General features: G+C 31.7%; 1 protein-coding gene across 2 annotated transcripts; it reads right to left on the bottom strand.

Moving 5' to 3' along the window:
- Positions 1-7,920: 7,920 nt before the first annotated feature.
- LOC21405521 (pentatricopeptide repeat-containing protein At3g61360) lies at positions 7,921-13,138 on the bottom strand. Of its 2 annotated transcripts, none has more exons than XM_024176535.1 (4): positions 12,779-13,138; positions 10,673-12,354; positions 9,941-10,066; positions 7,921-8,126 (listed from the first exon to the last, which is right to left on the bottom strand). In XM_024176535.1, the coding sequence occupies exon 2, from the start codon at positions 12,274-12,276 to the stop codon at positions 10,753-10,755; it is 1,524 nt and encodes a 507-aa protein (XP_024032303.1). In that variant the 5' UTR covers positions 12,277-12,354; positions 12,779-13,138; the 3' UTR covers positions 7,921-8,126; positions 9,941-10,066; positions 10,673-10,752. The 2 variants fall into 2 exon arrangements, with proteins under 2 accessions (XP_024032303.1, XP_024032304.1); XM_024176536.1 differs by having other exon boundaries at positions 10,731-12,354.

Raw genomic sequence — 13,138 nt, 5'->3', positions numbered from 1 at the left:
ATTAAGGGTAAAATCGTAATTAATATTTATTGTTAGGATTAGCAGTGTCAATCTCTTTCCTCAACCCTAAATTGCTGTGAGACCCACACATTTTCACTCTCATTTCAAGATAAAAATTGGCAAGTAGACATGGAGTTGATTCCGATTCACGATTCTTATTCCCCACTCCTGATAAGTAAACATGTCATGAGTTGCTTCAGAGAGTGTTTTGATTGTGTTTTTATAGTAAGAAGGATGTAATTAATATTTTTACAAAACATGAAGAGTGTTTTAGGTATTATATCATCAAAAAATAAACATTTCTTATATTTAAGTAAGATTATCCAAAAATTATCTCCTACATTTCTCAAAAGTGTGAAAAAAAGTGTAAAAAAAATGACCCTTTACAAGGTAAAAGTTTCTAAAATACCAAAAGCAACCCCAATAACTACTATATAAACATCATTTTAACCATTAATATTTAAAATTTGTTAAGAAAACAATTTTAAAACTAAATAAAATCAAGAACAAAAAGAACCACTGTGTTCGCATGACCACGTAGGATGAGGGCACAAGATCTTGCATGGGACAGGGACTACACTAATCTGACATACTGAGTTTTAGATTTAATGAACAAATATAAAAGTTTTAGAGGAAAAGAAATCAAAACGAAAAAAATAAAATTTTAGGAAAAAAATAAAAAAAAAGGTTAAAAAAGGATCAAAATGAGAAATAAATAGTTTTAGGGTAAAAGCTATTAAAATGGAAAAAAAAAATGAAATTTTAAGACAAAAATAAAAAAAAAGTCAAAAAAAGGAGTGAAATGAAGAAATAAATAAGTTTTAAAGCAAAAAGATCCCAAACAAAAAAAAATAAAGTTTTAGTTAAAAAATAAAAAATGGTCAAAATAAATAAATAAATAAGTTTTAGAGTAAAAAAACAAAATTTCAAGACAAAAAGGAAAAAAAAAAGACAAAAAACAAATAAAAAATAAAGTTTAGGGTAAAAAATCAAAAGGACTTGAACGAAAAAAAGAGAAAAAGGAGTGGCATTCCAATTCCAACCAAAACGTTGCCGTTTTAGTTGAAATGGGAAAGAAATGTCAGGAGTTTTGACGTTAAACACCCTTAAATATTTTTATATATTATAATATATCATATGTAATTACGTAATATATTATGTAATTAGAATATAATACAATAATAAATAATATAGTAATATTATAAAATATAATATAGTTGTAGTATTGTAAATAATAATATGATAAATATATAATTATATAGTACATGCCTATATAATTATTGATTTACTTAGGTGGAAGTTTTTATGTGGTGTAGAAATCTATTATTTATTATCTATTACCAATTATTAAAGGAGAATGACTCTTTGAATAGTGCTCTCAATGAGCTTTTCCATGCTATCAGTGTCACGTGGCAACTCATCTTTTAGCATGTCACATTAATAAATACATAAAAATTTAAATTTAAGTTGATATCTGTAATATTAATCATTATATGCTCTTTTTTTTATTTCACCAAATGAGACTCTAATGAGTATGTTTTTCATTATTATTTATAAAATATCGTAAAAAAAGAAAGAAAGAATGTATAATAAGAAAATAATATTAACAATTAAAAAAAAGGAAGACAAAAAAACAAAAGAAAGTAAAAAAAAAAAAACTTTCAAAACATTTTATCAGGAGATTATTAAACAGAGATATTTATGAGAAGAAATATTTAAATAGGTTATCAAAAGGAAAAAGAATATTTATGAGGGTAAATTTGAGAAAAAAAATGTATAATAAGGCAAAAAATATAAAAATAGAAAAAGATAAGGTAAAAAGGAAAGAAAAGAGGGAAAAGGGGAGGAAAGTTTTTTAAAAAAAAAAGAAAGAAAAAGAAAAGGTGCCCATAAAAAACTTAGCAGACGTTTGGTTGATGAATTTAGATTCATTCTCAATTTACGTGTGTTTTTTGTGAGAGAAAATATTATAGCGAGTCACGAACCATAATCTGAACCATGACACGAACCATGACACGAATCCACCAACCAAATAAATAGTTTTATGGGAGTGGATAGATTGTTATTTTGGGGCTTTGTAAGACACTTGTTCCTATTGTAGGGATGGTATCAGGTCGAGGAAGATATTATAGAGAAAATTTTAAGTTTTAACCATAATTTTTTTTTTAATTCTATTATTTGTCATTACATAAAATGTTAATGTCATTATAAAAAATGGATATGAAAAGATACTCTGTAGGTTAAAAAAGATAACATACAAATTATGAAAAATATCCTATAAGATATAAAAAGACAATTTGCAGTAAATAAGTGACATAATATAAATTTAACAATAATGCTATAAATAAAATTGTGTCAATCTATTGATGGTATTTTTAAAATTTTCACTATATTATAATCAGTTGCAGGGCAGAAAATCAATTCACATGTAATTGGAAATTCATAAAAACAATTCAAATCATAAAAGCAATAATTAAAGCGACCTGGTAACAAATATGATTTTAGATGTAAAGCATTTGAATGTCTATCTGCATGTTTGGTAGATGGATTCAAATTTCGGTTCAAACGATTCTGTTACAATAATTTTTCTCACAAAAAATTAGCTTTAATTCATTTGATTTGAACCCATGAATCAATCAATAACATGAATAGAAGTTGTATGTAACATTGTCGAGTCATCGATTGTTTCTATCTCACATTCAACAAGATATCTCTTGCTCAATCCAAAAACACCTCTTAGTTTGAAACCTTGAAAATAAAATTATTAAAAAAAGAAAAAATAAATATTTAAGATGGTAAAAAAATATTGTTTATGTCATTTTACTCAAAAATAAATAATTTTTATTAAATTAATAAAAAAATAAAATAGCACAATAATATTTAATTATTTAAAATAATATAAATAATAAATTTATATAAAATCATGACCTACCATATAATTCTCACTTAAAAAAAAAAAAAAAAAGAGCGTTCAGAAACTAACTCACCAGCCCCATGAGGACAGCCATATTGCAGCTCCAATGACAAGAAAGTAAAATGCATACCGAAATTTCCACAGGAAAAAAAAAAAAAATTGACAGCAATGAGAAGCTGAGATTATTTTTGCCATTTGGGTTTTTAAAGAATATTGTTATGGATTAAAAAAAATTCGTTGGAAACCTCAACCTAAATCAATATTCTTTAGAAAACAAATCCTTTTTTTTTTCCTTTTCTTTATGCAAATTAAAAAAAAAAACTGATTTTTCATTGCTCATTTTTTTCCCTCCCGCCTGATTTGCTCTTTTGAGCAAACACCGTTCTATGTGCGCATGTCTTTTTTTTTTTTTTTTGTCAATGCACTGTGTCAATTAAAACCGTTGATATTAATTAAACATCCTTTTAGATAATCACTATTAGAAGTGTCTTTATTCAATTCTCCGATTCGAGTTTTTAATTCAAGTTGAGATGTAACTTTTTGTGATAGTTTTTTACTGTAGTAAAAAAAAGTTAGATATAACTTTTTTATAAGAGTATTTTATTTATAGCAAACTGAAATTAAAAACTCAAATCGAATAGTTGAACGAGGTAGCGCACCTACAACAACCCCTAAAGATAAAGCTTCTAACATTCCCATTTTTTTCCTTTAAATACCTACCATTTTTTATTTATTAATAAAATCATATACCTCATATTTCTAATGAAATAATTGTTCACCTAGGTTGTCATTGATATTTGATCGAACGGACTTAAATTTCGTTCTGACTCATCCGGCATTTTTCAAGGTGCTCTTTGGAAGAGAATTCCGATAATTATTATATATTCATGAATTATATTATGTAATTAATATTATAATTACAATTAACATAATATGTCGTATTATATTATACTATCCATAAGCACGCGCACACGTGCACACTCAGTTTGATAAATTTATTGAGAATAAAAAATAAAATATATTTATCTAAAATCTAAAGACCGATGTTTAAAACTGTAAATTTCTAATTACTAGCTAAAACGTTCTTGTTGTATTTTTTAATGTCACATTTGAGGAATTGTAAACAGAGTAAAAAGAAGATGAAAAAGTTACAAGAAAAATAGGAGTATAGAAATATTTTCTCTAAAACGCAAAATGGGGATCTTCACTAATGAGATATTTAGCCTTTACTAATTATTAGCACGCGCCCCGCGCGTGCAATTTTTGCAATTTTAGATATGAAAATCTTAGATTTCTTTTAAAATGTAATTGTATTTTTTTATTACTCCTAGAGTTGAGTTTAGAAAAAAAAAATTAGTGGATAACATATTTATAATTATAAAGGAAAGACTTAGACAATAAATTATATATGAGACACATATAAAAGATTTTTTGAAAAAGTTGCATGACAGGAAAAAATGCCCACAACGAAAATAATTTCAAATGAGGAAGAAAAAAATGGACCAAAGAATGTAAATAGAAAAGGAGGGCAAAAAACTAAAACAGAAAATGAAAAGCAAGGAAAAAAGGGGGGAATGGAGGGAATTCGTTCAAAAGGATTTTTTTTTATATATACATTGAAAATTATTAATTGCGTAATACAAAGAAAAATGTATTTGAGATTATTTCATTAAAAAAAATTAGGTAAGGACATATATGAGAAAGAATCATTTTACCATGACAATTAGAGAAAAAGTATTTATGAGGATCATATTAAAAAAAGAAGAAGAAAAGAAAATGTAGTAGGAAAAAGTGATAAGAATAAAAAAGGGGAAAGCAACAAAAATAATCTCTTGAGCAAAGTCAAAATAGATGCAGTAAAGATAATTTAACAAAGTGGACATTAAAAAACAGAAAGAAGAGCTCTGAAGAAAAATGAATTGTTTTCCTTAAAGAAAGGAGTTTTTTTATATATATGTTGAAAATATTTATTAGGTACACAAAAATAAATTTGAGCTAGTTTTATAAAAAATATGTTCAGATAAAAAATGTTTAGGTAGAGACATATGTGAAGAGAAAAAAAATCAAAGAATACTGAAAAACAAAAAAAAGAAAAAAATTTGAAAAAAAAAGGAATTTGTGAGAGCGAACATGGAAAAAAGATGTTTGAAAAAAGTAACCACGAATAGGCCGAATAAAGTAAAAAGTTTAAGAGCTCGTTTAGTTTGTTGATTCGAGTTTTTAATTCAAGTTAAGATGTGACTTTATATGAGAGCTTTTTACTGTAACAAAAAAGTTAGATGTGAGTGTTTGTAAGAGCTTTTTACTATAGTAAAATTCAAATTCTAAACTCAAATCAGCAAAATGAACGAGGCCTAAAATACTCTTAAAATGAATTAGGTTTTTTTTTTAATCTGGTAGGTTTTTTTTTCCCCTCATCTCTCGTTACTTTCCTTTTCTCTCTCTTCGTTTCTTCTTCCCCTCCTATCTCTCTCATGCATCGAGCCTTGCAGTGCCGATTAATCTTCCATCATCATGCTTCTCCTCATAGAGGTTGTCGGAGTTGACGACGAAAATGAGGCCTATCCGTGGAGGAGCTCAAGCCTTGCAACACCGATTTGGCACGCCGCCTAGCAACACCGATTGATGTGCCTTCACTGAGTTTCTACGCCCATATGTTGTCAGAGTTGACGAAGAAAAGGAGGCTTGGCGCCCATATGTTTTCATAGCTGCTTGCTAAGCCGGATACCGATAATTAAGTGGATACCGAAAGTTATTGTTTGGTAGCTGGCCAATATCTAAATAGATACTGGCATCGTGACATCGCCATAGGATCGCTCCGCCGTAATTCAGTCCTTACCGCTCCTAATGGTTTTATGCTAGGATACTGACGAGAATCTTAATTGGATACTGATATTGTGGTCGGATGGTATCCTAATGGTATATTTAATATTCAAAATATAGTGTAATGGCATCGTTGTAGTATTCTCTGCAATAGTTTATAGTCCCTACCGGAATACAGAGATAAGATTATTGTTCCTAATCAGACTCACGTGGCACCTCGTTGTAATAAGAGTGTAAGTACGTTACATGACTGGTATATCGAGAAAGCACAACAAAAATAAAGATTGAGACTAAAGATGCCAACAAATTAAATAGGGCCTAACAATGTCAAAAGATTAAGGAGTTGTTCTTTTGCAACGAAATTCAAAAAAAAAAGTTTGAACTCGAGTTATAACTTTATTCAAGTTCATGTTCTTTTGTAAAATTTGAGTTTGAACTCGAGTTTAAACTCGAGTTCAAGTTTTCCCTTCAACTCGAGTTCATAAACTCGAACTCAAGTTAATGAACATTATTTTTTCTATTCTTAAAAATGCTATAACTTTTTCGTTTTAATTCTGATTGAGATGATTTTTTTTCTATGCATTCACAACGAAAAGACGAATAAAACTCCACCCATATACCCTATTAAAATTTTTCATCACCATTGAGTTTTTATTAAAATACTATTTAAATACAAATTTAAGTTGACCCACTCAAACACAAACTCAAAAAGATTCTCAATTCAAATCATAGCTCAAATGTGCACATCCAAACATAAACTCAAGTTACAACTTCAACTCAAGTTATAACTCAAACTCAACTCAAGATCATCACTCAAGTCACCCTAACTCAAAAATGCAAAAGAACAACCCCTAAGAATTTGGGTGTTAAAAGTTTGAGGGCTTGTTCGGTTGCATTTTTAAGTTATGGTGACTTAAGTGTGATTTTAGTTATAACTTGAGTTAAACTTGTAACTTGAGTTTGTGTTTGGATATACATATTTGAATTATAGCTTGAATTGAGATTCTATTTGAGTTTGTGTTTGGGTGGGTCAAAACTTGAATTTGTATTTAGACATTATTTTAATAAAAACTCAATGGTGATAAAAAAAATTTTAATAGGGTATATGGATGAGGTTTTATTCGTCTCTTTATTGTGAACGCATAGAAAAAAAATCATCTAAATCGGAATTAAAACAAAAAAGTTATGGTATTTTTAAGAATAGATAAAATATTGTTCATTAACTTGAGTTTGAGTTTAAGAACTTGAGCTGCAGGGAGAACTTGAACTAGATTTTAGCCCAAAACTCAAGTTCAAACTCATTTAAACTCAAACTTTACAAAAGAACATGAACTTGAATAAAATTGTAATCGAGTTAAAATTTTTTTTTTAAGTTTTGATCCAAAAGAACAAGTCCTAAGAATTTAGGACATGATGTTCAAAATTCTTAAAATGAGAACCTAAGGGTGCGTTTAATATTGATTTTTATTTGTTTTTAAAAACGTTTTTACACATCTTTTGAGGCACGAAAATAAAACAGGTCTGCAAATCGTGTTTATTTAACAAATGTTTTAAAAATGAAAACGAAAATAAAAAACAATAAGAATGATTTTTGTGAAGGATTTAGAAAACAATTGAAAATTTTTCCTTTTATGTTTTCATTTTCTAATACTTATCAACAATGCTATAATATATTAATTAATAATTATAACAAAACATAATTTCACTTTTTTATTATACTCAAAACAATCTCTTAAAAAACAACCAAACACAATTTTAAAATCAGTCTCAAAATAATTCTCAAAACAATCTCATTTTCACTTTTATATTGAAGATAAAATCATTTTAAAAACGTTTCCAAACAGATCCTAAGGGTCAGAAGTTGTAAAGTATATATATGCGCAATCTCTCTTGAAACACCACCACCCCCCTGCCTGCCCCGATGCTGTTGGACCAAGCAGTCTCAGGACAGAAATTCAATATTAATTCTTTAGGGGACAAAAGCTATAGCAAAATAAACATTTGGGCAGTAATGTGATTCCTCTGTGAAGTGTGGGAAACAAAAGCTTATTTTTGGTAAAAAACGAAGCATATGTTGTGACCTGTCCTCAATCTCCAAAGGAGGTAACACAGTGTCCTCTTCTTTCACCCAAAAAATAATAATAATAATAATAAATAAAAAGGAGAACCGAGTGAGAAAGGCGTCAGGGAATCTAGTACTATTTCTGAAGGTTTTTATTCATGCATCATATATTCGAAATAATACACGACACAAAAGAAGGCTTTCAACAAAAAAAAGACAAAAGAAAGATAAATGAATAACTTGACGTCCTGACTAACAACACCTCCACCAATTAACCAACCAAAGAAATGTAGGAGCATGCGGTGTGACTGATGCATTATTTCGAACCTACAACAAAACAACTTAGCAGTTAGCCTTAATGATACCGGTAAGATAGCCATGTCTAAGGAAATAAAATACTAATGTGTGATTTAAATATTTTTACTACAGTGTTCTCTCTTACAAAAATTTAAATTTATATTCAAATTTATGAACTAAATGACACTTAAAAATCTTAATTACGATGCAATTACATGTAACAGTGCATGAGATGCCATATGGCATTGTGATGCACTTAGCCCCACTTCTCTCCCACACAGAAGTCCTGTTCAACTGCCACACCTACGCATTCTAGTGCAACAGTATTCATTCTCAAACTGCTAAATCTGAAAATGAAAAATGCTTTGAGATACTAATGATGCTTAACACCACAACTAATAGAAGATAAATCCTATCTGTGTGGTCGGGCACTTATTCGATACCAAAAGTCCCACATTGAATGCTTATAAGACAAAACAATAGGTTTATAAGCCTTTGAGCTTCCTCCCCTTATAAGTCAGTTTTGCAAGGATGAGTTCTACCTAATGGGTTCATAAGATACTCACCTTCTATTAATGTGTAATTTTAGAAACCACTGGTCCCCTAGCATTGTTCAGTGTTCACCTAAAATTATTTAAGGCTACATTTACCAATTTATACTGCGTACTGTAATTTCTTTGCAAATATGTCCAGCATCACTGGTATATTGGGCTGTATACCTTTGAATTGAATTTGAAAACTTTGCAAATAGAGGTCTAATTAGTCACACCCCAATTACAAATTTGCTAATGATAAATACATAAATTACTAATAGAAGTAAAGATTTCATTGTCATAAATGCTAATAAGATAAGAGCATGCAATGATGTACGCGCATCAATAATCATATTGCAAGTTCGATGGTAAGGAGGTCATTCGAATAAGGTCGTCTAAGTACCAGCCATATAAACAAATAAAACCTTTTTTCTTTTCTATTTCTCTCACATCTTTCTCGGCCACAAAAAAAAAAAAAAGAAAAAAGAAAAAAAGAACCTTACTCATCTGAGGAAAAAAAACCCTCTCATGCTCTTGAAAAAAAAAAAAGAGAATAAACAAAATGTTGAAATAAAGAAATTGATGAATTTCATTTAAAAAAATGAGAGAGAGAGATTGATGAACTAAACAACAAGTCATGGAGTTTCTTGAGGACCTGAGATTCGGTTTTTTTGGTGCGTTAGCAAAGACGATTTCTTGAGGACCCGATGTTAAGGAATACTATTTATGTGAGGGATTTGAAAAGAAAATTGCAGAACAGTAACATTGGCCAGTGTTGCAGAACAGTAACATTGGCCAGTGAAGGTGATGGGGTTTGACTTTGTGGTGGCTGGTTATTTGGGTCTCTGGGGATTTATGTGGTTTCACGATTTCTTTTGACGAAAATTTTCATGGTTATTTGGGAATATATGTGAGTTTTCATAAATGGTTTTCTAGAGAGAGATAGAAGAGAGAGTAAGGCCTTCTCCAGTTAGCGGATCTGAATTTTTAGGGCCCGTTTAGTTCACTAATTCGAGTTGAGATGTGATTTTATGTGAGAGCTTTTTACTGTAGTAAAAAAGTTAAATGTGATTGTTTGTGAGAGCTTTCTACTGTAGCAAAACTCGAATTCTAAACTCAAATCACATCTAACTTTTTTGTTACAGTAAAAAGCTCTCACATAAAATCACATCTCAACTCGAATTAAAAACTCGAATCAGCGAACTAAACGGGTCCTTAGTGACGCAACAACTGAAGTTTTTTAAATTAAAAGTAAAGATTAAAAATATGGGGAGAATTACAAAAAAATCTACGCAAGACGGATAAAAATACCTGTTCTGTAAGGATTGCGGCGGGTGCCACCTTCAATAACTTTGTTAACAACGTAAGGATCATTGTAGGTGATGAAGAATCCAAAGCCCGCTATCTCTTCATATTTCCTCAAGTGCTTCAAGGTAGCTAGGGACAAAAGAACACAAACAAAAGCACCAGATTAGCAACAAAGCAATACCTAACTACAAGGAAACTATATAGATCAAATCCCTGCAAGAGTTAAGTTTAAAGTTAACCATCAGTGGTGCAGAATTAGGGAGTGAAAGGGAATAGAGAAGAGAAGAGAGGGAAATTTAGAGAATGAGTGGGAAATAGAAGTGGAATTAAGGATTTAGAAAGGGGAGAAGAGGAGAAAGTAGGGTAGAGTATCATAATAGTCTGAATTCCCTTCTAACAAAGAAGCCACTTCATAGGCTAATTACATAATAAAAATAGGAAACTAAATTAAATGCATAAGAACAGAATAAAAAATCGATCTCAGTTTATTTGAAAATCAATCCCAATCAACCAAATCAATTCCCCAATCGAGGAAATCAATCCCAAATAATCCTATTTTAACATGATCCCCATCAATAAGTGAACTTGGTAAAGGTAAAATTTCAATTAATGCTTCCATCGATGCCTAATTTAATCAAAATCAGACCCAACAAAATAAAGAATCAAATTTGTATTCTAATTTTCCTATATACACTTGCAAAATTTTAAATGAATTCAAATACAATGAAATCAAACCTTTTTTTCGGTGACTAGAATGAAATCAAAATTACGTGCTTAAAAATGGAGCCATTACATTGTCGGAGCAGCCAGGATACTTATAGCATTTTCTCTGTAATTGGAGGCAAATGGGTACGTAATTTATCAATCATCTGATTAAGCTTCCTCAACTGATCCTTCTCTCCTTCTTGTAATAGACGCCTCTCTATCAATCGAAATGCTGCTTCACTCAAATGCCTCCCTCTCTCCAGCACTTGTTTTGAGCACTCAAAAGCTTCTTTCACGAAACCTCTAGAGCACAGTCCCGTCAACAAAAGCTCCAACGCATGACCATGAGGACAATATCCTTTCCCCATCAAATACTCCCATAAATACAAACCCAAATCAACACGAGAATTTGCACAAAAAAACTTCATTAGCATAACCACAGTTCGTGTTTTAGGAACAAAATTGTTTTGAACCATTTTGTCAAATAGGTGAGATACACCCTCGAAGTCCATTTTTTTAATCATTCCAGAGAACATGATGTGATAGGTCATATAATCATGGTCGATATGTTTCTCCTCCATTTCATCCATTAACGCAACTGCAGACTTCAAATCCTTACATCTAATAAGCGAACTCATCAAGGCATTATAAACCCCAGTATCAGGATGTAAGTTTCTGAAAGGGATCTCCTGAAATAATTGCTGCACCTTGATTAGATTTCGAGCAATTCCAGCTCCATGTATCAAAGTAGTGATTGTTTCTAAAGTCGGAGAGAAATTGGCCTGTTCCATTTCTTCAAGAAGTCTCAGACCATCGCCAAGGCATCCTGCCTTACAGTAAGCATCAATTCTGATGTTATAAGTCACAACATTTGGCCTAAAACCTCTAGCGACCATCTCATGATAGAACAATTCTGCAGCCGTAATATCTCCCGACTCCTTGAAACCCGAGAGCAATATATTCATGCTCTTTTTGTCAGGGGAAAACCTGGAGTACATCTTTCGGAACACAGAGCGCGCTTCCTTCATCTGCCTCTGTGTGCAAAAAGCTCGAAGAAGAATATTAAACTCATCTGTACCAAATTTTTTCCCAACAAAAACGTCATTCTCCATCTTTTCAAAAGCTGCAAGTGTGTCTTCATAAGACTGGAACTTTGCAATCTTTGACAACATGATGCTCATTGACTTTAGCGTAAGGCAACACGGGTGTTCTCTTCCAATTGTTGCCATCAACTCCCAAGCTTTTTCAAAATAACGCATCCGTACAAGGATGTGCAATGTCTTCTCAAAGGCATCTGCACTCGGACTGAACTGTGAATGGCGGAGGGAAAATTCGAAGAACTCAAGGGCTTTAAGGCCATTGGAATGGGCTGCAAAGAGGCGACCAAGAACATTCTCCACAAAAGTGTTGGAAAGGACAGCTAGCGGGATATGTTGGAGAAGGGTAGGTTGGAGAGGTTGATCAGGAAAAGGATGGTCATTTATAATTCTAGTAATTCTTTCAATCTCAATTTTAGTTTCAGATGATGGATTGCGGTGGCTAAATGATCTAAGAACTGAATTAACAGTTGAGGTGCTCTTCTGAGTGACCCGACCAAGTCGATTAAACAACTTTAGTCCTGACATCAGGAGCATCCTCTCATTAAAATTCAAGGATTCATGCAACTACGGAACTTCTGCTGACGGCTGAAAAGCTTCATTAATCCCAATATCCTGGTCACCAAAAGCACAAAAGATTCAAATGTTGAATGGTTTTCAAGACAAAAAATGGACCATAATAATATATGCTCAGAAAAGGCGTTTTAGCTCATAACTCATAACTGAAAGTTAACTAGTAGCTACAGCTGAACTAAAATACAATTGTTCCCATAATTAACCCCGCAACATTTATCTTATCTTATATAGCTTAGGCACAATATACATTTCATACTGTCTTAAGCTTTTCTATGTTCCATTTCTACCAAAAATCTCATCATACAACTCTTGTTTCTTTCAGCTTCAATCAATGCCCACACATTTCCGAAATGCTTAAACAATAATAGATTAGATGTGACATTTTAAATAAAAAGTCCATTTTTTATTCAAAACCAAAATTTAATACAATTTTCTTATTCAATTCAGAAGAAATTTTTCATACCTATTTAGACACTGCAACTGAGTTGGGAACGAAGAAGCTTATTCGTTTGAAGAGAAAAGCCGGCGCTTTCCAAGGAAAGAGAGCGAAGGAAACGGCTTAAGAGAGCCTCAGCCTACTGCTTCTTCTGGGACGGAGGACTGCCGGCTGCGATCTCGCCCACCCAGAGAGCCCTCAGCCGCGCCGCCTCGCCCTCGAACCCACCCAAGTCGTCTCACGAGCCAACTGCCCCCTCTCGGACAGCCACCGACAAGCCAGCAAGCCCCTGGGCCAAATCTGTCGTTTCTGGCTCGTGTGTCTCCGGCGACGACGATCTCTAGAAGGTGAGGTTCTGTAACAGGTTAGGCGAGAGAGAAGAGGAGG

This window comes from Morus notabilis, unplaced genomic scaffold (genome assembly GCF_000414095.1).
Source record: "Morus notabilis unplaced genomic scaffold, ASM41409v2 Scaffold552, whole genome shotgun sequence".
Taxonomy (NCBI): Eukaryota; Viridiplantae; Streptophyta; class Magnoliopsida; order Rosales; family Moraceae; genus Morus; species Morus notabilis.
Note: the sequence above shows the minus strand (reverse complement) of the source record. Positions and strands in the feature narration are given on the sequence as shown.